At 39.0% G+C, this 27322-nt stretch overlaps 2 protein-coding genes across 4 annotated transcripts; both read right to left on the minus strand.

The window, feature by feature from the left end:
• Positions 1–4930: 4930 nt before the first annotated feature.
• LOC121929335 (nuclear transport factor 2-like) lies at positions 4931–12842 on the minus strand. Of its 2 annotated transcripts, none has more exons than XM_042464798.1 (5): positions 12603–12842; positions 7730–7837; positions 6759–6830; positions 5918–6016; positions 4931–5368 (listed from the first exon to the last, which is right to left on the minus strand). In XM_042464798.1, the coding sequence occupies exons 2-5, from the start codon at positions 7826–7828 to the stop codon at positions 5255–5257; spliced, it is 384 nt and encodes a 127-aa protein (XP_042320732.1). In that variant the 5' UTR covers positions 7829–7837; positions 12603–12842; the 3' UTR covers positions 4931–5254. The 2 variants fall into 2 exon arrangements, with proteins under 2 accessions (XP_042320732.1, XP_042320733.1); XM_042464799.1 differs by lacking the exon at positions 12603–12842 and adding an exon at positions 12401–12569 and having other exon boundaries at positions 7730–7838.
• A 2942-nt stretch (positions 12843–15784) lies between these two features.
• RBFA (ribosome binding factor A) lies at positions 15785–27296 on the minus strand. 2 transcript variants are annotated; one of them, XM_042464797.1, is made up of 7 exons: positions 27069–27296; positions 25094–25136; positions 22827–22877; positions 21446–21558; positions 20085–20169; positions 18342–18415; positions 15785–17149 (listed from the first exon to the last, which is right to left on the minus strand). In XM_042464797.1, exons 1-7 carry the CDS (start codon positions 27209–27211, stop codon positions 16765–16767), a joined length of 894 nt encoding a protein of 297 aa, XP_042320731.1. In that variant the 5' UTR covers positions 27212–27296; the 3' UTR covers positions 15785–16764. The 2 variants fall into 2 exon arrangements, with proteins under 2 accessions (XP_042320731.1, XP_042320729.1); XM_042464795.1 differs by having other exon boundaries at positions 22701–22877.
• Between the last annotated feature and the right edge of the window lie 26 nt (positions 27297–27322).

Genomic DNA, 27322 nt, shown 5'->3' on the forward strand with positions numbered 1-27322 from the left:
TGGTCAACTTCCTCGCAGGGAAGTAGCTTGCAGGGCACATTGTCATCCAGAATGGAACACAGAGGCCTCCCCCTCCTTGCACTTGCTACTGCCATCCCGTCAGCCTGCTGTTGATCCCCACACACAAAGACCTAACCCAACCCTTTGTCCTGAATGGCGGCACAGCCTCATGAATGCACCACCATTGGGGACAACGCAGGCTTGCTGTCTGTGGATACTCAAATCTGTGGGTGGCAATTCCACGGATACTAAGGGCTGACTGTGCTGCGCAGGAGGCACAGTAAACCCCTTTTGAATGTCTTTTATTACAAAACTCCAATAAAACAAACCAGTTAGTGCTAGATGAGTACCCAGGTCAGAACAAGTTATGAGGGGAGAGAAGAGGACAACCATGAGTAGTGCTGTGGCTAATGACACAACTGGACTCAAGCTGAAAGAAAGCTTAACTGTTAGCGTGCACAAAGGTGAAAAGCCCAAATACATAGGAACATGGAATTTAACATGCATGAGACGGGAAAAGCTAGACACAGTAAAACAAAAACTAGAATGTATAAGCATTTCAATACCTGAGGGAATGAGCTAAAATGGACAGGAATGGAACATTTTGAGTGAGATAATTACACAGTGTTTTACTCAGGAAATGAAAATCTAACAAGAAGTGGGGGAGCATTAATAGTGAGGAGAGATGTTGCAACAGCAGTCAAATAATGCAAAATACTGTATGACCTATTGATATTAATAAAACACCAGGGAAAACCTATCAGTATAACTATAATCCAGGTTTATGCTGTAACTACAAAGGCAGAAGAAACTGAAAGATTCTATGCTGGGATCCAGGAGAAAATTTATGACACAGTAAAACAAGACTTCTTCTTATAAGTGTTTGGCATGCAGAAGGAGGAAATAGAGCAGAATAAAGATTGTAGGAAAATATGGACTAGGATCAAGAAATGAAGCAGGAGACTAACTGACTAGGTTTTGTTAGGCCAACAGTTTGTTCATCACAAACACATTCTTCAGGCAGCTAAAGAGACCACTGTATACATGGATATCACATGATGATCAGTATAAAAAACAAATAGACTACATAATCTGAAACAGAAGATGGAGAAACTCCATTCTCTCTGAAAAAACAAGCCCAGGAGCAGATTGTGGAACAGACTGTACTGTGAATTGTCAATTTAAAAAAGTAAAGCTAAAGAACACTAAATCAACCATCAGGCTAAAGTATACCTGAGGAACATCCCTACAGAATTTAAAGATAATGTAAAAAAGAAAGAAAAGGAAAAAAAAGATTTGCACTACTAATCCTAATTGACTGGGAACCAGAAGAACTCTGGACTGAATCCAGGGATACTGTCAGGCAGGAATACAAAAAGACACTATCTGCAGCAAAAAGCAAGAGAAGCCTCAATGGATGAAATGGTGAGTTCTTCAAGCAGTTAACAACAGGTGAGAAGCAAAAGGTGGCAGAAACAGTCAGAACCCTGAATGCAGCTGTTCAGAAACTTGTGCGGAGGGGCAACAACTACAGTACTAATAATCAATGAAAAGAAACAGGAGACAACAAAAAACTGAAGTAACAGTCTTCTTCCACAAGATCCAAAAAATCAAAGAGAAAAATCAAGAATGGGGATGCTATATGACCAGCAGGGGAACACATTAAATGACCAAGAACATATAAAAAGACCATGGAAACAATACACTGAATAACAATGTAAAAGTGGTAAAAGGATGACAGGTTCATTCAAGAAAAAAAAATTTGAAGATGAATTCACAATTTTACAAAATGAAGTGAGGGTTGTACTCACAGCACTTGGGAGGAATAAATCACCAGAAAAAGATGGCATGACAACTGGCTTGGTTCAAGCTACAGAGACAGAATCTAGTTTTAACTAAAATCTGTCTACAAATATGGATAATAAAACAATGACCCACAGATTGGAAATGCACAAAGCCCAAGAAAGGGGACACCAGGAATAGCAGTAACTAATAGGACCATTACATTAATTCTCCCATGCAAGCCAAGTGATGCTCAAAATTCTAAAGCAAAGACTTTTAACCATATATGGAGCAAGAAATGTCAGATGTCCAGCTTGGGTTCAAGAAAGGAAGAGGCATTAGGCATCATACTGAAAACATACATTGGATAATGGAGCATACAAAACAACTTTAGAAGAGAATCAGCCTGTGCTTTAGACTATGTATAGCAAAGCATTTGATTCTGTAGATAATGAAAAACTATGGATTGCTCTTAAAGAAATGGGTGTGCCACATTTTATTGTTTTGGTATATGATTTATACTGGACCAGAGGCTCCTGTCACAACAGAATATGGAGAAATGGTTTTCTGTTGGCAAGAGAGTCAGTCAAGGCTGAATTTTATCATCCTCTCTGTTTAATGTGTACACTGAACATATTATTCCTAAATCAGGATTAGACTCAGAGGAAGGAGGCATGCAAACTGGAGGAAGGAACATCAAGATATGCAGATGACACCATAGTACTAGCAAAAAGTTGCAAAGACTTAGAACAATTACTGAAGGAAGTCAAGGAAGGAAGTTCAAAGGCATATTTACAGTTGAACATTTATAAAACAAAAATGACCACAATCAATTTACACAACATTAAAGTATATGAAGACATTGAAACAGTTCAAGATTTTCCATACCTTGGCTATTACTAATCAGAATGGAAACTGCAGTCAAGATATCAGCAGAATGCTAGGAGTTGGAAAGACAGCTATGAAGGAACTAGACAAGGGGATGGTGCAGATGAGTGGGAAAACGCAACTCCATGAGTTCTCTAAAAGCAGGTCAAAACCCTGCTGTCAGCACCACCCACACCAAAGGCACTCTGAACACCCATGGGCTGTGTGACTGCATGGCGTCTAGCTGCACTTATTTTTTTTTTTTTTGCCACCTCCCCATCATCCATGCACACCATCACATGAACACACTGCCAATGACATCCAATTACTTCCCTCTTCCCGCCAATATGCCATTCCATTGGATACATCCCTATATGACTGGTCACAGTCACAACTGCAATATACCACTATAAAGTGCATCAGTGGATTGTCTGCCCACTGGCAAATCACACTCATGTAGACCCCCACCCAATCACCCTATGCCCCTCTGTTGGACTGTCTGTTTTGTACATCCATTGCATTATTGGTGATCATATTTTTGCTTTGCCACAGTCCTGCACTAGTGCCAGGCTGTTTATATGCTGGTGTAAAGATGCATTTTCCACCTTGAGTCACAGTATTCCAGCTTGTGTTTTCTCTGGTTTTTAGACCTAGAGTACAGCTTCGTTTCGCTTCCCACCTACTTTTGCCTCATGCGGTCTAAACACCTCACCTTCAAAGCAGCTGGAAGCCACTTATTTTGTCAGACTGTTTCACTCCAAGATCCTGAAGTGAGATTTATTATACTCAAGTTAGGATAGTCCATGCCATTGTATTTCCAATTTCTATGAATGGTTGTGAAAGCTGGACAGTGAAGAAATATGATAGAAAGTCAACTCATCTGAAATGTGGTGCTGGAGAAGAGTTGTATGGATACTTTGGATTGCTGAAAAGACAAAAAGATGGGTCCTAGATCATATCAAGCCTGAACTCTCCCTAGAGGCCTAGACCATGGAGGCTAAGCTATGACACACATCCTCTCTGGCATGCAAAGCCATCTCTAAGGGCATGCAGACAGTTGAAGGCAAGGGATAGCAGGGGATGAAGAGTAACAGGTGCTTACTTGTTCCTCCTCTTCCCACACACTCCAGTGCCTTTAACTGTCTCCAGGGAAGTCCTCCCCTCCCCCCCCGGCACTGGGTGACACCTGGTGCAGGAATGCCATCAAGTTAGCACTGTCTCTAAAAGGTTCGCCATTACTGCCCTAGAAGTTAAGATGACCAAACAGACTGTCAGATTCTGAACATATAACGATAGGACTTGACTCACTAAAAATAGTGCTTGGTAAGGTAGAAGGCAGTAAGAAAAGAGCAACATCACATTACACAACTTCGTTACTCAATGAAGAAAGCCATGGCCGAGTCTGCAAGACCTGAGCAGGGCTGTTTATGATAGGGTGACTTGAGGTCTCTCATTCACATGGTTGCTATAATTCGAAGTCCCATTAAATACAAAGGCATAGTAAAATGGTGTCTTTTATACAGCACACTGGCATTTTAAGTGGGCATGCCATATGCAGCTTCCAGCATACTCTGAAAGCCGCACCGGAAGAGCCTGCGCACACCATGGACACAAGCTCCATTAGTTCCTATGGGGCTTCAGCATACGCTGATTTTCCCTTACGCGGAGGGATCCAAAACGGATCCCCGCGTAAGGGGAGGGTGCGTTGTATAAAATCCAGGTTTGCTTTTTGGAATGTATAATTTTTTTTAATATTTTCAAGCTGCAAATGGTTGAATCCATGGATAAGGAATCTGTGGATATGGAGGGCCACTGTGGTAAAGAAATTTCTTTATAGACAGGCACTACTTTTTCTTCTCTGCTGAGTGTTCATAATACAGTTCATTCTTCGAGACAAGGAGTTTTCCCAGTGCTTTACAACTCACTGTTGAAGCTACACTTTGCAATATGCAGGCAGGGAGACCCTATTATCAGGTTTTCTTTTGATGTGATGAAGCCATCATGAAGTGATTTTACAGTATCAGCTTCACACAGCAAAGTTCATTTGCATGTGCTTTCAGCAATGGCTTTTGCTTTCAATGCTCTGTTTTTCAATGTTTTATCCTACCATAACAGTGAAGAGTCAGATATCATTGTCAGAATTCATGTAAACAACATATTCCTCATACATAATTATAGCACCAATTTATCCTGAGTTGACTTTATCATATTAAAATATGACTGCAAGTTGTATAAAAGAAAGGCATTAATGAATAGCAATTATTCTCCTTGAGTCCACAAAGAGGGTTTCACAGGAGCAATTTTATTGACAAGTATGTCATTTTTATAAGAAATACATTTCATAGGTTTTAGGAAGTTTAATGCAATTAAAATAGCTAAGCAGTGTTCTTAGAAGATCGTACCCATGGGATGTTTTTATGTGAAAGATGTACAGGAGAGTAATATAGGGATATCTGATAAAGTAAGCATACTAATTCCTTCATCTAACGTAACAGGGTATGCATGTTCTTTCAAATATGAAGTCTCACAATAAAGATTACTTCAAACCAAGTTTTGTTTAGTCAAAAATCTGAGAAGAGAAAACGTGCCCTTGAGAACAGAGGTTTCAAGCAAAGTTGTATAGAGCCAGCCGAAATATGTCATTGGAACAAATCCATTTGTCATTAATGTTCTTGAGGACAAACAACTGATGAAATCCCATCACTGGATCATCATCCACCTATATGAAAAGAAGATAAATATCACGTTTAAGTTAATGTATCAATCACATAAATAAAATCTGTGTAATGGTTTAAGAGTTACAACCAAAGCCCAACCAAATCTATGTACTTATAACCTTCACTAATTTCAATAGTAATACACCAGTGGGATTTTACACTTTGCGCCTCTGACTGGATTGCATCTCATAAAATATTTTAGATGAATTTTAAATGGCCTATAGAACATGTAAACTACTTTCTCCAATCTGCTGTCCTCCAGATATCTTGGACTAAAAATCCTATAATCTTGTCATCATAGTGGTAAACTGTTAACTGAGGAAGATGGTAGCTGTAGTCCAATACACCTGAAGGGTGCCACAATGAGGATGGATGAACCTAACATACACCTTCCTATTTATGATTTCTAACCTTTTATTGTTTGGTTCCTTTGTAAACATTAATTACACAATCAGTCTGGATGCTTTGAAGATATATCTTACATGTTGTGGTAATTATTGTAAAAACTTTCTAAATATGATAACTAAAATGCCACTGATTTCCAAACTCACCTTTAGCTGACCCACTACCATACTAAGAATACAATTGTCAGGAGCTGGCTGATGATCTTGGGATGTTATGTTGTGCTGAATTTTTTGGAAAGGGAGTCTCTATTTCCATAAAAAAAAAAGTAATGTTAAGAACTTCCGTAGCTATCATATTAATATATGAAACAACTCAGTCAGCTTATGTGTTCTTTTTCCTTTCCCAATCTTAGGGCAAGGAGAGTCATCAACTCTACAAACATGACCAATAACTCATCTATTACATGAGGATGGGCAAACTGTAGCCCTCTGCTTGGTATTGGACTGCAACATCTATCAATCTTAGTGAGTAAAAACTAGTGTTACAGAATGCTATGAGTTCAACAATTTCTAAAGGCCTGCACTTTGCCCACCCTGCATTATAGCAACAAGAAAACAGTGCTGATACATACATAACGGGCAGTTTGACAATGCCCTTATGAGTGCTGGATTGGGGTCACAGCAACCACATGGAGTGGCCCTGATCTGGTGTTTTTCCAGTCCAAAAAGAAGCGGCAAAATGATGCTCCTTTTTGGTGCGGAAAAAAGCAGCTGGCCTTTCTGCCGTGGCGGCGGCTCTTTTGTGCTCCTGCAGTGTGTGGTGTCTGAATGCTGCAATGCTGCCTGCCGTCTGAGTGGGCAGGCAGTGTGACACCAGCTTGAGGGCAGTGCCAGGGCATGTGTCATCTAAATGCCATGCCCCCACACCGCCCCCAAGCTGGCGCTTACTTGTTGTCTGTTTTGGCCCAAAGTTTAATTATTTAAAACCATTGCAAGGAATACTAGTTAAATAAAACAGTCTAACTACTACTTTTACGTGATAACATACCATCAGTTTTTCCATAATTGATGTTTTTCCCTGGAACTGCTGCCCTTCCCATGACAAACAGGAAGCATCTGTCTGCAAAGTTATATATGTCAGTAATACATACATTAAATGATTAGAAAAAAAGCAAAATGTATAAATGAATAATCCTTGGTCCAATTCCCAGAAAGACACTGTTTGCAGTGAAACCGCCTCCCTCAAATCTAATTTCCCACAATCAGTTACATCTTGGGACCTTTGCTAAACCACATTTTGTGAACAATCATCCCAAATTTCAAAAACTACATACATCCCTCTCCACCCTGAACAGCACATAAAAGTACACATCATTTATTGCTGAATGTCCAGACAACTACACTCAAAGAATTTGACCTATAGTTGCTAAAACAATGAAATGAAACAACTGAAATCTGAATTTTATGAAGTAAAAAACCAACAATCAAACACAACAGTTTCTAAGTCTGGCAAGATTAAAGCATGGGAATGTTATTTTTCCTTCCCATATTAGCATGAATATCTTAGTTGTTCCAGAAAAATAAAAAACAGAACAACAACTCCTTTTCCAAAGTCTGGTTAATACAGCATTATTGGAATGGGTACCTCTTCACTAGCCTCCGATGTGGGGACATGGAGGGGTCCACCATCACAGAGACTCCTGCTGCACTCAGGTGGATGGTATATTGTATCTGGTGATTTTCTTGCTGGCAGAATTAGGCAGAAAACTCCAAAATGGAGCCACTTGGTTCATCCAGACAGGGCAAATCTGGATCCATCAACTCTACAAACATGACCAATAACTCTTCTATTACATGAGGATGGGCAAACTGTAGCCCTCTGGATGATATTGGACTGCAACATCTATCCTAGCCAGCAAAATCTAGTGTTGCAGAATGCTGTGAGTTCAACAGCTTCTAGAGGGCTGCACTTTGCCCACCCCTGCATTATAGCAACAAGAAAATAGTGCTGATACATACATAAAGAGCTCCCAATTGTTCCCTATTGGTATCAAACTGTTGATAATACAGCTGTATAAAACTGGTTCCAATTTGTTCCCAAATAGGTCTTTCTGCCATTTTACACACCTGTAAAGACAGAACATTTTCAGGCATTTTTAATTAGCAAAAATTAGTCTCTTTCTCTTCTCAGTAAGTAGAAACTGTAGACAGACAACTACAAGCCCACTCACAATGCAAACAAGCCTGCCAGAATAAATGTACTAAACTACTGTACGCTAACGTATGTGAATTACTGTCATACTGAGATTAAATGGGGGGAAATTCAGGGCTATCTAAGGGCAAGTAAGAATCAAGTCACATAAAGTACTCAGATTTAAGTGACAAATGTTCCAACTCATTCTCTATTTTTTTCTTTCATTTATCATTCAAGCAGATAAAACAATGAAGAGGAGAGTTATGAAAAGTTACTTTCTTGACTATCAGAGAGTGGAATAAGCCTGAGACCATGCTGCCTGGGCAATTCTTAAGAGTTAGTCCAAAATGTTTCTAAGCTCACTGCTGGATAGAATCCAGGACATGGGTGGCTTATTTCAGGCTCGCCAACAACCAAAGCTATCCTTTGCTCCCCACAAAATTATCCATTGACCCACGTTTTTGTTTCTTTCCCCCCCACTACATTGGCCCTTATCATTACATGTTTCATCCCTAAAACAACCCTGCCAAGTAGACAAGTAATGAGGATAAGTGAAGACTCGTATATAGTCATTTACTTGGCTTCCTATAAAGAGTAAGGATGCAAACCTATTCACTGTTGCTGGACCCTAAGGCCCACTGACCTCAGTGGAACCAGTTTATGTAGTGATCCTACATAAATTGTGCTGCCAAATCTCCTCCAGAAGATTCAGCCAAAGAGGTTTTATAAATATGAAATGCCTCCATTTACCATGAAACAGGGTTGAGTACTGCATGGCCCTCCAGATTTTAGTGGACTACAGCTACTGTACAGATGCACAATTCTCACTATTACTATTAAATGATTAATTTAAATATAATACAAAAATACTGTAATATATAAATATAATAATAAAATGTCACTGTTAATATTGTTTGTGTGTGCCTTCAAGTCGCCCACCGACTTATGGTGAGCTCATAAATTTTATGGGGTTTTCTCAGGCAAAAAATTCTCAGAAGTGGTTTTGCCAGTTCCTTTCTTTGAAATACCGTGGCCCCTCCACATTCGCTGGAGTTAGGAGTGAAGGACCTCTGTGAATGTGGAAAACCTACAAATAAAAAAACTCTACAGTGTTCTTTTTACCTAAGAGAACACCTCTCTAGCAATCTCCAGGTCCCCCAGTGCAACTCTGTGGTCAACATCTGCCAAAAGTTGATCATAGAATCATGTTGGAGGACCTACAAATGCCTAGAGATTTTCTCTGGGAACTTCTAGGTTCTCCAGCACAACTCTATGGTCAATTGCCAGCAGAAATGCACTGGAAGACTTAGAGATTCCTAGAGAGAACATACTGTATTAACCAAAACTGCAAATAATAAAAATACACAAAAGTCAAAACCATAAATGTAGAGGGACAACTGTATAATCTATTGCACCTGGTATTCCTTGGTCTCCAGTCCAAGTACTAACCAGGGCTGACCCTGCTTAGCTTCCAAGCTCAGAAAGGATCTGGTGGCATACTACTTGCTTCTGATACTGGTAGTGATATATGGTCATCCTGAAAAGTAGTTGTTAATGGCCTCTGTGAATTTATATAATCCTCCTTTAAAGTGACCAGAATTGACAGCCATCACTCCATCTGGTGGGTGAATATCCTATAGTTTATCCATGGGCTCTATGAAGAAGCATTTCTTTTGGTCTTAAGTGTCCCATCTTTTATTTTCTGGGGAAATAATAACAACAACTGTAATTCACTTATTGAAATGTTGAGCCAATTATGTAATATTATTATTATTATTATGCTTTATTTATATAGCACTGTAGATTTACACGGATTCCCTTGGCACCTTTGGTTGACCCTTTTCTTTGGAGGTTTACACTATATTTCTAAATGTATGACTGAAGTTTTAAATTACTGCTAGACTAGAAATTTGGGGACTGAAGGAAAATTTCATTTGAGGGGGCTTAATTCTTAGGAGGGGATAGTAATGGCCTCATTTTGCCCAGTCTGCAGATAAAATAGGCCCTCCACATTGCTGGGGTTAGGGGCACAGGGCCGCCGTGAAAGTGGAATAACCGCAAATTAAAAAAACACTACTTTTTTTTACTTGAGAGTCTACTCTGTAGGAATCTCTAGGTCATCCAGCACAACATCTTCCAAACGTTGACCATAGAATCATGTTGGAGGACCTACAAATGCCTAGAGGAGTGTTTTCTCTAGTAATCTCTCGATCCTTCAGTGCAAGTCTATGGTCAGTTTCTAGCAGAATTTCTCTGGAGGACCTATGCATCCCTAGAAAAATATAGTAATCAAATCTGCAAATAATCGAAACTGCAAAAGTCAAAGCCACAAATGTGGAGGGCTGACTGTATATGTTTGACAGGACTCATTGGCTTGCTGTCAGTGGCAAAAACAAACTCACTCCAGGGTCCCTCATGGACTTGTGCGTATGCAAGAAGAAACGTTTCCTCTGCTGACCCCAGTGCTGTGTCCTCAGTCTCTCTCCCTCACTCATCATACAATATAAGTCCACTTTTTGGGAAGTCCACATGTTGCACAACTACTTTTCACTATTGGAGGGGAGGGGGAATCTGACACAACTGGAAGAGTGTGCTGAGGGGGAAAAAGAGCAGGGAAATTACGAGACCCAAATGCACGCTCGGGATTATACTATATTGAATTATATTGAAGGGCCTGTATCCAAATGCCAGCTGATCTTGGAAGCTAAGCAGGGTCAGCCCTGCTTACTACTTGGCAGGGAGATCCAACAAATATCAGCTGCTGTAGGCTATGTTTCAGAGGAAGGAACTGACAAAGCCACCTCTGAGTATTCCTTGCCTAAGAAAACCCTATGAAATTCATGGAGTCGCCCTAAGTTGACAGGAGACTTGAAGGCACAGGCAAACACGTAAAGAGCTTTTAAAATTTGCTTTTACCATTGATCTGTTATACACCTGTTGTTGTTGTGTGCCTTCAAGTCATTTCTGACTTATGGCGACCCAAAGGCGAACCCTATGATGGGGTTTTCTTGGCAAGATTTGTTCAGATGCTGGAGAAACGTCAGGAATAAACTCTTCCAGAACATGGCCACATCGTCCGAAAACCCTATGTTCAGAGGAGTCTTGCCGTGGCCTTCCCCTGAGGCCGAGAGAGTGTGACTTGCTCAAAAGTAACCCAGTGGGTTTCAGGGCCCAGCTGGGAATTGAACCCTGGTCTCCAGAGTCACAGTCCTACACTTAAACCACTACGCCACGCTGTCTCTCCTGGTACACCTACCCCTTTCCTGTCTCTCTGGGGAAAAAATTACCTATATGAAGCATTTCTGTAGAGCAGGGTATGAATACAATAAATAAATAAATAAAACATATATTTCCTTGTGATACCAAATGCTCTAGGAGATATTTTGTTGTGGGTTTTGGGGACTATGTGTGGCCATGTTCTAGAAGAAGTTGTTTCTGACGTTTCACCAGCATCTGTGGCTGGCATCAAGATGCTGGTGAAACGTCAGAAACAATCTCTTTTAGAACATGGCCACACATAGCCCCAAAAACCCACAAAAAACTATGGATGCCAGCCATAAAAGCCTTTGACTAGGATATATTTCAGAGGAAGGAACTGGCAAAGCCACCTCTGAGTATTCCTTGCCTCAGAAAACCCTACAAAAATCATGGGGTCACCATACCTTGGCAGGCGACTTGAAGACACATACACACAAAATGATTTAGGGCCTAAATAAATACCCCTAAAGACTCCCGATCCTGTCTGTCCTTGAAAGCAAAGCAGGGTCAGCTCTGGATAGTATTAGAATGGGAGACCACCAACCAATATCAGGTGTTGTTAGGCTATATTTGAGAGGAAGGGACTGGCAAAGCCACTTATCAGGAGGATTCCTTGCCTCAGAAAACCCTACCAGATTCATGGGGTTGCCCTACACACACACACACACACACACACACACACACATATATACATATGCATATACACACATGTACACACACGCACATATATATACATATACTGTATACACACATATACATACACACACACACACATATACATATATGTATGTATGTATTAATACACAAACACACACATACACACACAGAAGCTATTAAATCCCAGGATTCCATAGAATATATATAGGACCATGGTAGTGAAAGTGGGATAGGTGTCCATATAAGACACACACATATACATTGAAGACAACAAAGTGTATTTTAAGCCATGGGGGCTCTTTTCCTTCAGAGGATACTACATTTCCTTTAGCACTACAATTCCCAATCAGCCTCCCCACAACCCAGGTTTCTTTCTCTCTCCAAATCCAGAGACCTCATTGGCAGCAATAATCCGGTTTGGCACCGCTTTAACCGCCAGGGTTCAAGGTTATGGAATCCTGGTGACTGTAGTTTGTTGAGGGCACCAATCCCCAGAATTCCACAGCCTTGAGCCCTGGCAGTTAAAGCGGTGCCAAACCGGATTATCTCTGCAGTGCGGATGCAGCCCCATTATCATTAGCAGCTCCCTCCCGGAAATAATAAGGACGTTGCAAAGGGGGAAAGGACAGGAGAGTTCATGGACTCAGGCTCTAGATGCCCAAACAGCCGGGCAGAAGTGCACGTGTGAATCCTGCGGTTTGAGATGACACGTGAAACTAGGAGGAGGAGGAGGAAGGCTTCCATGGCTGGGAGGATGGGTGCATGCAGGATCTCACAACCCACCTTTAAGGAGCAGAGGAGCTTGGGAAGAACTGGGGATGCCTCTGGGAATTTGGCGGGAAACTTTCCCACTCGCCGCCGGCTGCTCTGCCGAGCTCCTCTAGTCTCCACTGGACGCGTCTATCGGGGGCGCTGTGTCTCTGCGGGCCTGCAGGGGGCGCCCCCGGACAAGCGCTGCCAGCCACGGCGCGTCGCCTCTTCACAGGCCAATGGGAGCCCCAGCAGCGCCCGCCTCCCAAACAGGACAGTCAAGGGCGCCTCTCTCAAAGCAGTCTGTCAATGAATATATGTGTATATAGTATAAAGGAATTATATATATATATATACACATACACATACGCACGTTTGTTTTTGTGTGCCTTTAAATAGTTTCATTCATATATATATATATGTATATATATATATATCAAAGAAAAATTATATATATATACACACACACACAATATATATATATATATGTGTGTGTGTGTGTGTGTGAAGATATTTTCACACAATATAATATAAAGGTATATAATTTCTTATACTATATATAAATATATAATATAAATTATGTATACTATATATATATATATATATATACACACACACATTTCTTTTTGTGTCTTCAAATCGTTTCTTATACACAGGATATATTATATAAATTACATATATATGCACACTCACACTCAATATAAAGATATATTCACACACACACAATATAATATAAAGATATATACACATGCAATAGTTTCTTATATCTAATATATTTTATATAATATAAATCATATATATATATAATATATATTTACACACACAGTATAAAGATACACACACATACAATTTTTGTGTGTGCCTTCAAATAGTTTCTTATATATACTATATATATTTTGTATAATATAAAATTATATATATACTGCACACACGCACACACACATTAGTTTTTGTATCTTCAAATCATTTCACATAATATATATATATATATATACACACACACACACACACAATAATATAAAGATATATACACATATATGAACACGAATTTGTTTTTGTGTGCTTTCAAATCATGTTTGTGTGTGTGTATAGACATATATACACACACATATGCACAAATTTGTTTTTGTGTGCCTTCAAATAGTTTCTTATATATACTATATATATTTTATATAACATAAAATTATATATAAACTGTTTGTTTTTGTCTTCAAATCGTTTCTTATATAATATAAAATGAAGAAATATATAAATATATATGTATATACACACAATATAATATACATATACACACACACATATGTACACAAATTTGTTTTTGTGTGCCTTCAAAGTTTCTTATATCTAATATATATATATATATATATATATATATATAGACACACACAACATAATATACAGTAAACAGAATTCAAAGATACAGCCATGTTAGTCTGTAGAGTCAGCATGTAGAGAGTGGCTTGTGGATCCTTGGAGTCTGACTGAAAAAAAGAAGTTGGCAACATGAGCTTTCCTAAAGTCTACTTCCTCAGATGCATTTGAAGCATCTGAGGAAGTATACTTAAAGTCTAACTGGTCGTTGTGTGCCTCCAGGTCATTTTTGATTTATGGCAACCCTAAGTCAAACTTATCATGGGGTTATCTTGGCAAGGTTTGTTCTGGGGAGGTTTGCTAGTGTCCCACCCACCCCCTTTCCGAGGCCGAGAGCATGAGGCTTGCCCAAATTCACCCAATGGGTTTCATGACTGAGCCGGAAATCGAACACTGGTCTCCAGAGCCCTAGTCCAACACTCAAACCACTACACCATGTTGACTATCAAAGGCAGTTAACAACAATATAGAGATAGAGATATACACATATCTATCCCTATTTTATATTGATGTTAACTTGAGTCGACTTCAACTTATGGCAATCATGTGGAAAAGCCATCTCCAAGTCCCTGGTCCTCAACCGCTCTCCCCAGACCCTATAGGCTCAGGACCATCCCTGAGGAGTCTATCCACCTACCATGCAGTCTTCCTCTCTTTCTGCTGCCTTCCACCTTTCCTAGCATCCTTGCCTTTTATTATTTGCCGTAATCAATGTAATGTAATGCCTTTTGTAATTATTCATTTGGACATGATGTGAGCAAAGTATGCCAGCCTTTAGTCATCCTGGCTTCCAGAGAGTTCAGGCTTATCTGTTCTAGAACCCATTTGTTTGACTTCTTGGCCATGCAGCATTTAAACAGCATACTTCCAAAGTGACCAGAAAGCAGCTTTATTTTAGCCTGTCTGTTCAGGCCCTGAGTCTCCTTAATCTGAAATTCCAAAATATTCCAAAACCCAAAATTGTCACATCGATGGCTGAGATAGTGACACTTTTGCTTTCCAATGATTCAATGTACATAAATATTTGCTTCATGCACAAAATTATTAAAAATATTGAATATAAAATTATCTTCAGGCTACGTGTATAAAATGTGTATGACATAAAATAATTTCTTATTCAGACTTGGCTCACATCTTCTACATATCTCATTATATATATGCAAATATTGCAAAATCTGAAAAACTCTATAATCCCAAACATTTCTGGTCCCAAATGTATCAGATAAGGGAAATTCAACCTGCATCTCCAACAAATGCTGTTTCATTGCAATGTAACTCCAGCCAAACTAGCCAGTATTCTTCATTCAGTATTTTATCACTGGGTACTGTAACTTTGTACCAGTGTTAAGGAGGAAGAGCCTTTTCCAGATCTTAAAACTCTATGTTCATGGAACTTGTTCTCCCACTCTCAGTTTCAATGTGTGGCAGATAGTAATGCATTGTTCTGCATTGCCCTCGGGTTTTGCAATGATGATGTTAGAGATGGCTGCTCTCCTCCTTTAACTGGTTCCCAACCTTCCTAATGCCACGACCCTTTAATAGTTTCTCATGTTGTGGTGACCCAAACCCATGAAATTATTTTCATTGCTACTTCATAACTGTAATTAAATAGGTGTTTTCCAATTGTCTTAGGCGACCCCCATGAAAGGGTCATTCAACCCCCAAAGGGGTCCCGACCCACAGGTTGGGAACCACTGCTGTAAGTGTATCCCCTTCTTCTCCCAGTACTGGGAGGCTTCTGTACAATTATATCCTATCTTACTAAAATACTGAAGGGTAAAGAATAAAAAACCTTTGGCTTTGCTGTTATGTGCCTTCAAGTTGACACCAAACCTATCTTAGAGGGTTTTTTTTTGCAACATTCAATCTGTGTAGATCTCCCATTGCCTTCTTGAGATGAACTGGGATCCATAACCCGGCCTCACACACTCCCCATTCAACATTCTTACCAATACAGCACATTGGTTCTGTGCTTTGGTTAAGGTATCACTAAATTCTAAATATACAAGCTCAGAATACATTTATGTAAAAAGAGTCACACATTACTCCCAAATCATTATGTATGTCACCATCTTTCTAATCTAACTGTTGTTGTGTGCCTTGAAGTCATTCCAACTTATGGCGATCCTAAAGCGAATCTACCATGAGATTTTCTCAGCAAGATTTGTTCAGAGGAGGTTTTCCACTGAGGCTGACAGCATGTCCAAGGTCACCCAGTGGGTTTCATGATTGATCTGGAAATCGAATCCTGGACTCCAATCGCAATGCAACACTCAAACCACTAGACCACACTGGCTTGAACTACTACATTCTTAAAACTGACAAAACAGAAAGAAAAGAAAATGTATTAACAATAGCTACTTCTATTTAATAATTAAAAGAAAAAAATTCATAGTAGATTCATAAGAATGAATCGAGCTTTACCATGACATCCCAAGACAAACTGTTAATTTAACCAGGAACATCTTCAGACAATGCTTTGATGTGGGTTAGAGCAAGGCTCAGTATCCAAGGCCCTCCAAATGTTGTTGGGAGTAAAACTGCCAGCACCCCTCACACAAGCTATGCTGGCAAGGGATGAGGTGAACTGCAGCCCTTGGAGAGCCACAAGTTGTCTACTCCTAGTTTGGAAGTGAATAATTATTTTGCACTAGCCATTTTTTGTCTTATTTGGACATTATTGCAAGCTATGGTTATGCAAACAAGAAAAAGGAGAAAGAAATCAATGGACAAGAGGGACAGAAATAAGGGGGAAGTCCATAGTGGACTCTCAGGCCTCCAAATCTGAATAATTACAATGACTGAACTAAGCCATTGTGCAACCTTACTTAAGCTTGGTAGTTCTATCTACTTCAAGTTCACTTTCTGTTTCACCTGAATCATGTTCCAGTTGATTATCCTGTGAGAATGCAACTTCATAATCCCAGCAAGGTTCACTGTATTTGTCCATTAGATATTTCTGAGGTGTAATATCATCATCAAATGGTTTCTTGGTTTTTTTCCATCTCATTTTCTTTTGCTTTCGTATCTCAGCTAACTGTTGTTGCTGCTGCTCTGACAGTCCAATCCCTTCTGCTTCCTTGTCCTTTTTCATTTTTTTATACTCAAGTATTTGCTTATTTAATGCTTCATGATCAATTCCGAACAGATTCGTATGGACAGCGGAGTGTGAGTCCAAATACATGTCAGCCACAGTGGACCTTTGTTCACTGCAAGGAAGGTAGAAAATAAGCAAGATGTTATCACTGTAACTTATCTGATGCCTGTATCTCCACCTGATTTTTGCCAACTCCAATATCCAAGGGCAGCCCATACTCTTTTCTAGGTCTTCCAAGGAACACAGAGGGCAACAATGGAAAGGCAAGATGGGAAAATCCCACTACATGAGCAGCCTGTGACCTGTTCTGGATATAACCCACGGGTGAGCAAAGTGTGGGTTGCAAGCTACATGCAACCCCTAGGGCCATGTTATGGTTTGCAGGAGCCCCTGGGTCAAAACAATTGTCCCTAAATGTTCTCTAAGAGGGGCTGTGGGTCATTTTTGCAATGTTTTTGCCCCTGAGCCATTTTAAAATTTAAATCCAAGGCACATTAAATTCCTAAGCTAAGTTTTCCAATAAAGAGCATTTTTAATCCGCTGTATGTTGCCTCTGTGAGTAGCATCCAATACTGGAACTGGAGGTAGGGATAATCTCCCTTCTTCATACCCATACCTATCTCCCCACAAACCTGATTTCATGGGTTTTAATCCCCTCACAGCCAGTGCAGGGATGGCACTATCATTTGGCTGGACAATGTAATTGTTTCAGTCAACAGTGTACTCAGAGCACCAAATCCTGCACCCTGATATTCACCCTTCTGCTACTCACCCTTTCTCCACTCCAGAGAGCTTTTGTCAATGTCCACTCCCCTCTGCTGCTCCAGAAAGAGGATCAGACAGCAGTGATATCTGCATCACCTCTTTCCTCAGAAGGAAAGGCAGTGGAACTCAAAGAATAAAGAGGATGTAACCACATGTCCCCATACCTCTGTTGCACCAGAAACCAGTTCTACACAGCCATTTAGTGAAATAACCGGCTCTGCAGCAGAGCCAGCCTCTGACAGTAGGGAGAGCCAAAACCTATGAGAAGCAGGGAAAGGGAACATAGGCCTCATCACCTTCTCCTCCTCCTCAAGCATGAGGAGGATCACAGATGATGAAGTATCCTCTTCCTCTTGCTGGGGGAAGGGGAAAACTGCAACTGCCAGGTCCTCCTCCACTAGAGAAAGAACATGAGTAAGGGTCTGCTTGGGGGCTCTGCTTCAGATAGTGTCCAAGGTAGAGGAAGGACAAAGAAGGAATGGTAGTTCTGTTACACTAACACTGCAGTACCAGTGTGATACTGGGTTCTGATCATCTACCTGAAATTATTCGGAACCAATCCAATATCTTCTTCTTCTGGTCCCATATCAGCTGTTGCCAACAAACTCTCAATCTGTAATAAAATACATTTAAAATATGTTCGAGAGGTCCAGAAACAAGTAAACCTGAATAAAAATCCATACTGAATACATATTTGCTTTTATATCCCAACTACTGTGCATGTCCTGCTTTTGAGTGTGAACTCTCTCCTAAAATACTGTTCTATATATTTTGTGTGAAACATCTCTTGCAATGGTAGAATGTTCTTCCATATATGTTCCATACTGAGTATCAGTTCCACATATTTTAAAAATAGTTATTATCTAGTCGGAGATAATTCTGAAGAGTCCTCCAATGCCAGACTCTTGTCAGAGAAGGAATATTTGTTTTCACTACAAACAGGATGAAAATATTTAAAATATTTTGGTTGGGAAAGCAGAACAGGACCACTGTAAAATACAAATATGTTGCAATGCTCTCTAATAATAAGTTCCACTGAATTCAATATCTAAGTAGGTATTTATAGGATTGTATTGTAAAGGCCCTAATAGGTTTTTTTTTAAATAACCTAAAGGCACCAGATCGCATCTGATCTTGAAAGCTAAGCAGGGTCAGTGCTGGTTAGTACGTGGGTGGGAGACTACAAGTAAATACCAAACACTGTTGGCTATATTTCAGAGGAAGGAACTGGCAAAACTACCTCTGAGAATTCCTTGCCTCAGAAAACCCTATGAAATTCATGGAATCACCATAAGTTAACTTGAAGGCATGCGCGCACACACACATTACAAAGAACCTTTTAAAATTTGCCTTTATACTGTACCACAAAGGCAACATACAGAAAAATGAGCAATATAAATAGTTTTTTTGGGCTATGTGGCCATGTCCTAGCATGTTCATAGCCCGAAAAAACCCCAAAAAAACTATGGATGCTGGCCATGAAAGCCTTCGACTTCACAGAGCAATATAAAGTTATTCATATTTTCTTGTGGGTACTGTGATTCTGCTTTCATTTCTAAGGGGTCATTTGCACACCTGGTGAACCAAATATACTTCAGGGTCCATGTTGCAGATGTAAACTTTCATCTGTCTTTTTAAAAAATTATTACATTTTGACCAGGATCAAATCCCAATTCTATATATACAGATGGAAAGGAACCATATTTCCTCTGGTTTGCTGTTACCAAAACTTCCTTAGTCTTGGAGAATATTATGAGGGGTGGGTGGGATTGATGGTGGAAGAAGGAAACTGAATGCATGATCAGAACCCCATCACCAGGACTTTGGATCTTGCCTTGATTATTTCTTGCAAGGCCCAAAAAGGGCTTACGGTAGCTTTGTTGTTTGTTGTGTGCCTTCATTTCCCAACTATAGAGAGACCCTAAAGTGAATCTATATATTCTTGACAACATGTTCAGAGCAATTTGCTCAGTGATTTCCCCTTAGGCTGAAAGCATGTGATTTGCCCAAGGTCACTCAATGGGTTTCACAGCCAAGCTTGGAATCAGATCCTGGCCTCCAGTCACAGGTCAACATTCAAACCACTACATCAAGCTGGTTGTTTAATGTAGCTATATGGCGTCTATTAACAGGGTGTGAAAACTTTCTGAAATAGTGTCTGCTGGGTTTTTTTTAAATTAGAAGTTGGATAGGAGAGAAATTACAGCTCCATCCCCTCTCTATGGTACAATTAATGTCCTAGTCTTATCAAATGAATAATGTTTATGTACTTTCTTCCTTACCTCTCTCATAGCAGCATCTTGTTTATCTCTAACAAACACTATTGAAGGAACATTTCCCAAGATCTGATGTGTGATCAGAAGGTGCCTGTAAAAACAACAAGATCGCCACCATATTAAAAGTCATCTACCATTATTAAAATGCCTGAAAATGTTACCATGTACAAAGATAGATAATATTTTAATAGTGAAGCAAATCACTATAACATATATGTAGCCTGTCAGACAATTATCTAGAGTTCTTTGAGTGCGATACAAATCCATTTTACAGTGTTTGTGACCTTTAACTTGCCCCAATCTTCAACCAAGTCAATCAACTGTATCTGCCAAGAGAGTTTCTGCAGATGGAGAGAGCAGCACAAGAAACAAGTCACTCTTGTTTATTTCAGAAGTTTGTCTTTGCAAGTCTTAGTCAAGCAGGTTAGCAATGAAGGAAAGGGGAAATGCATTATGTGATTGATTGTATGAGTGTTAACAGGCATGTTTTTATGTATACATGTAAACTTGGAGAAAGTTGGCTGTCGATGCACACAAGCATACATGTGTATCTGTCTACAAGTGGTGCCCAAGAATACAACTGAAAGAAGACAACTGAAGGATGACAAGCAGTACACACATCTGGTATATTGTCAGAATGCTAACCTGATTACAGTAAAACAGAACCTGGCAAGCAATATTTGGTAAATTTTCCAGTTAAACATGGATCAAGCATTTCTAAACAATTATCAGAATAGATACTTTACCATGAACAAATTTCATAGCCATTCATCAAGTCAGCTTTCTCTTATGGCAACCCTATGAACTGCATCTAAAACATCCTGTTATCAACAGCACTACCCAGCTCTTTCAAACTCAGGGCTGCAACTTCCTTGATTGAGTCTATCCATCTGTCTTCTTTTCCTATTGCTTTCCACTTTACCAAGCATTATCATCTTTTATAATGAGTTATGCCATCTCATGATACAGGCTAATATGATACAGTAATCACTCCCACACTTGTTAGAAACATTCTGGAGCTTACAAAGGTGCATTTTTTAAACAATATCTCTCAGAATCTTACAGCCACCACAGTCTGTGGCCATCCTCACTATGAGATTATGAAACTGTAGTCCAAAAATTATTTTTCTTCCTAAACTCTCCAAAGCAACACGCTTATTAAATAAAAATAAAAGAAAGATAGAACCTACATTGTTCTACATCGTTTGGGCTTCAGGAAAGTGAGCACAGGAAAATAATAAAGGAATCAACTGGTATGACAGCTTTAGAGTAAACAAATATACTTCCCGAGCTCCATTCCTTTTAATCTTGACCATAAGGCCACAGATAATGATATTTGTCCACATCCAGATACAGCATGATAGTACCTTATGCGTGGAGCACTCTTCTGTAGACTCTTCTCAATATGATCATCCTGTTCTATGTTGCCAGTAGTCCTCCAATATATTCGACATATTGAAAAATCTGATGTGAGGGACGCCTGAGAAATTCCAAAAAATTACCTGCTGTAAAATACACATTCTATACAGGGTAAAGAATCCAAAGAGTTCCAAAGGAGGAAATGAAATAACCTTATTACAAAAAAGGATTAAGAGAGTTCTTACCTAGACAGATCAATTCTATTACAAATGTTAAGAAGGTTAGTATAGGTCAGGGGTAGGCAACCTGCGGCCCACGGGCCGAATGTGGCCCGGCAAGGCCTTGGGACCGGCCCCAGCCCAGTCCTGCTGCCGATTGCCATCGGAGCCTTTGGCCTCTCGCGTGAGGGGCCTTTGGCCTATCAGGAGGAGGCGGGCTAAGGGGGCAAGCAGCGGGCAAGGGGGGAAATTGTCTATAGAAGCCTCAGAAACATGCATTTATATTAACCTTTTTTTAAAAAATCAGCAAATTTTTTCACATGTCCTCCATTTTTTTTTTAAAAAAGTGTCCTCCATTTGAAAATTTTGTCCTATATTTGTCCCGGTTTATTTATTTATTTAATTTTTTAAAAAATTATTTAATTGTTTATTTTTTGGCTTCGGCCCCCCAGTTGTCTGAGGGACAGCAACCCAGCCCCCGGCTCAAAAAGGTTGCCTACCCCTGGTATAGGTTGACCCTGATGCTGCAGGAAGGCAGGATATAAATAAACAAATAAATAACAATAATAATTGGTAGGTAGAGTTGGTTCCACTGAAATGAATAAGTGGAAATTCATCATTTAACTATTCGTTCAAATGATCTTGATCTTAGTACAACACAAGTACACCTGAGATTTGGGGGGGGGGGGTATTTAAAATAAGTTAAGATTTTAAACCACATTATAAATATCTGAACTTTAATATTATTATCACCCAAAACAAGAGCAAATTGTCCAGATTTTAAATGGAAAGAAAATTGCACATGTAGACAGGAACATTAATCTTTTCTGTCTTTTCCACCAAGAGCTCAAAAACTAAACACTTCAGTAATGGGTCTAAGAATTGCTACATAAATCCACAATATTGTATGAAGGCTCTCCCAGGCAAACTACAACAAACTGCAAGGCAGCTTTGCAGGACCGGGACTTGAAATTTCTCTTGAATTGCAATATTTAAATCCAGAATTTAAGTTAAAGACTTCTGGATTGATATTGTTTGTACCTGCCTTGGACAGTTCCACATTGAGGTCATAAACTTCTTGGCCAGCATCACATGTACTCAGCACATCTCTCACTGCTTTAAATAATAAAATGTTCAGCACTTTTTTTCGTATACTGTCTTCTTTCTTTACCTTTGGTGGAGCAAGCTTTAATATATTTGCCAAACTGGATGGCTTCTGTACCTTTAAAACAAAGAGACAAAGAAGAAGAAGAAACATATAGGTTAGGTATCCCCTTTTTGGAATTCCAAAATCTAATATATTCAAAAAGCAAAATAAAATAAAACATGGTTGGCTGAGATAGTGACACCTTTGCTTCTTGATAGCTCAATGTACACAAACATTTGCTTCATGCACAAAGTTATTAAAAACATTGTGTATAAAATTACCTTCAGGCTATCTGTATAAGGTGTACGTAAAATATAAATTAATTTCGTGTTTAAATGTGGGTCCAAGATATTTCATTATGTTTATGCAAATATTCCAAAGTCCAGAACACTTCTAGTCTCAAGCATTTCGGATAAGGGATACTCAGCCTTGTATTGTACTCAATATTGTATCCTAGGCATGACCAACTTTGTGAAAAGCAGAAAGCCTGTGTATTAAAATATAGTTTCACTCTCACCTTTTCTTTCCACCATCGCTCATCTCATGTGTTTTTAACAGTAGTCCAACCAATACATAATTAAAATGAAGCATCTCCTAGCATGGAAATAAGTGGTAGTAAACATTTCAGTGCTAGCAAACACTCCAAAAAACTCACCACCTTGCCAAAGGAGAATAAAGGCGAATAAAGAGACTCCCTGCTTCTACCTACTATAAAAGCCCAGCAAGTAATGAAATAAGAATTGTTCCCATTACTAGCACCACACACAATTTATTTGCCCTAACTAGCCTGAGATTTATCTCTTAAAGGGCCTCTGAGAAAGCATATATTGTGGGTTGAGATTCTCTCACATCATTAGGAAAGGAAAAGAGGCAAGGGAGATTAACACTGTGGGCTGTGTCTTCTCCAAAGATCTGCAAAAGGTGACAAGAGATTCTGTACCAAGGCGTGCCTGGATAAAGAAGACTGGGCCAAGTTTCCAACTGAGAGGTACACTTTTGCAGAAGGCTGAACAAATCTCTCACACTGCTTCTGCAAAAATTCTTTCCGCCAAAGAATCAAAATCAAACTAGTTTTCTGAGTCCTTTGCAAAGCAAAGAGGACTTGGGAGAACAAAAAGGTAAACTAAGCCCAGCCAAAACGTGTGGACCCTAGATTTGGAGCATTTTTAAAAAAATGAAAACCATAGCATCTAAAGCCCAGAAAATGGTTCATTGAAGCAGCCATTGTGTGATTTGTTGAAGTAACTTCACAGGCTACATGTGCCTCACAGCCCCGGTAACCAATTGAACATTCTTGCCTTCTTACACAGAGTATTCTAGAAAATACACCAAGGAGCTGGGAGTATTTGGCCCCCCAGATGTTTTATCCTTCAACTCACATTATCCTGACATAGGGACTATGGAAGCAAAACATCTGAAGGGCCAAGGTAAGGTGTTTTGTTTTTCTGCAGCCGTGAGGTACACAAAGGTATATATTTACAAATGGATTGTGCCTCTCCACAGGAAGCCAACAATAATTTTTTCAAGTGTGTTGACCTCTTATACAGCACACATTAAAAATTCCCTCTAAAGAACATTAATTATAGGAGGCTTGGGAAAAACAAGGTTAAAAAAGCTGCATGATCTGAATGCAAGTGCAAACTCTTGAAGCATACTTAGCTAATGTGTTCCTATTAATGCTTTTCAAACAATTTAAGAGATATGTAAATATACTTGATCTTCTCCCTGAACCAGGGCTTTATAGTCTGAAACACACAGGGGCATGAAATATTATAATTCAATAAATCTTCTGCAGACCTTCTCAAATTCAGTGTGTATCAACAGTCCTGTCTTGACAGCTGTGGCTTCGTCCCAGTCTTACCTCACTTGCCAGTGAAATTACTAAAATGGCAGATTATATAATGGAGTAAATTATTCACTTTTTAATATTCAAAATGCTTTTTCTGTGTGTCCAAGGACATCATGCATTAAATGTCAGATAATATTGTTTTAGCCAGCTCAGAACAAAGGGGCTAGTATTGTATACAATTTATTTTGAAACCCCATTGCCTTTACAGGCATGATTAGTAATAATATGTTATTAAGTCTCCACAGCAGCTGTCCCTAGGCTTTGGAATTCTATTTTAAAGTTGATGTTTTGTATTTTGTAACAATGTTATATTCATTTTAATTTGTAGTGAGAAAATGCATTGGTGCAATGTGTCTATAAAAGGGAACTTCATGCACACTTCAGAGATCAGTAAAGTCTATTAATAGAGTAAGGGAAATGTTTCAAGTTGAAAAGGTCTTACCAGGTGAGAACTCAGTGTAGGACTTTCATACCAAAACTTCTTCCTTTGGAAAAAGAGAAATATATATATATATTTACAATAGCAATTTAACAGTTGAAATAATACACCAACATGGAGTCGAAGGCTTTCATGGCCGGCATCCATAGTTTTTTGTGGGGTTTCCGGGCTATGTGGCCATGTTCTAGAAGAGTTTCTTCCTGACAGATGCTGGCGAAACGTCAGGAAGAAACTCTTCTAGAGCATGGCCACACAACCCGAAAACCCCACAAAAAAAACATACACCAACAGCTTATATGTATGTTTTGATCTATAAAACAACTTTGCTATAATTATTAAGTGTCCTAGAGTCGACCCCAACTGCTGGAGACCCTGTGGATGAGGCATCTCCAAGACCTCTTGTCCTCCACTGCCCTGCTAGATTCAGGCCTGTGACGTCCCTGATTGAGTCTAATCATCTAGCATGCGGTCTTCCTTTCTTTCTACAAGGTACAGAAAATCTTAACTACAGTATTTTGATTTCCTCATTATCTAGGTTGAATTTATGTAGTTATTCCATGGTCGTTATTTTTGTTTTCTTTATGCTCAGCATTAGTCCTGATGTTGCACTGTCTTCTTTGATCTTCCTTAGTAATTGTTCCATGCCTGTTATGTATCCCACTAGTAGTATGGTTTCATCCACATATCTTACGTTGTTGATGTTCCTTCCACTGTCATTCCTTTTTTTTTTAGTCTAAACCTGCCCTGAAGAGCGGGGTATAAATAAATAAATATATTATTATTATTATTATTATTGTTATTGTTATTGTTATATTTTCTGCATACAGGTTGAACAAATAGGGTGATACGATGCAGCCTTGCCTGACCCCTTTGCCAAATGGAAACCATTCTGATTCTCCGTATTCTTTTCTTACAGTAGTCTCTTGTCCTAAGTACTGTACAGATTTCTAATCAGGACTATCAAATTTAGGGCCAGTTTTTAAGAGCAATCCATTGCTTTTAGTGATATATGCAATCAAAGGCTTTGCTATAGTCTATGAAGCACATGCTATAAAGCTGATATATATATGCAATTATATTATTAAAACAATATAATGGGACAGGAACATCCATGGATTCAAGCATCCACAGCTTGACTTGGCTCCCTTTTTTTGGGAGCATATAAGCTGCTTTGGGTCCCTTTTTGGGATAAAGGCGTCATAAAAATAAAATAATATTATTAGATATAATAATATATTATTAAAATAATATATAATATAATGGTATTAATAATATAATAATAAAATATATTATTTATTATATTTAAATATTATATTATATTATAATATAATCATATAATATAAATATATTATTTTATTATATTTATATATTATATTATTATAATATAATATAAATATATTTTATTATATTTAAATATTATATTATTATTATTATTATAATATATAATATATTGATATTAATAATACAATAATAAAATATATTATTTTATATTTAAATATTATATTATTATAATATAATTGTATAATATATTATTAATTATATCTAAATATTATATTATTGTAATTAAATATTATATTATATTATTATAATATATTATAATGTAATATTATGTTAATTATTTTCCAGCCTCTGTTTAAATATTTTAGTAATATAATATTATTATATATAATAATATCATTTCACCTTTATGCCGCCTTTCTCCCAAACAGGGACCCAAGGCGGCTTATACAGCAAAATGGTGCCCTTTATATAAAATGCCAAAGCCAAAAGGTTAGCTTCTTTGAATCTGTATAAACATTTTTGGCTATATTGAAGCCGTGGGGGCTTGAATTCGAGGATAAATAAATCGGCAAACTCCAACTCCCAGAATTCCATAGCCTTGAGCCAGAATATGAGTTAAAGCGGAGCCAAAACGGGTTATTTCTCCAGTGTGGGCGCAGCATGGAGGAGGAGGCGGAGGCGGGGAAAGGCCGATTACTTTTTCTTCGAGAGGAATTTCCTGAGGAGGTTCCTGGAGCCGCAAAGGAGGCCGGAGCAGTGGAGCCCGCGCCAAGGTGGAGGTTTTGCAGCGGCAGCAGCAGCAGCGGCGAGGCGGGCGCCATTCCGGAGCGTCCCCCACATGACCCAGCCCTGCCCTGGGAGCCCTCTCCCTCCGCGGAGCAAGGGCGCCCTTCCTTCTGGTGGGGAAGCCTCGCTGGCGCCTCCTTCTTCCTCGCAGGAAGGAAGGAAGGA

Source organism: Sceloporus undulatus, chromosome 4 (genome assembly GCF_019175285.1).
Source record: "Sceloporus undulatus isolate JIND9_A2432 ecotype Alabama chromosome 4, SceUnd_v1.1, whole genome shotgun sequence".
Taxonomy (NCBI): Eukaryota; Metazoa; Chordata; class Lepidosauria; order Squamata; family Phrynosomatidae; genus Sceloporus; species Sceloporus undulatus.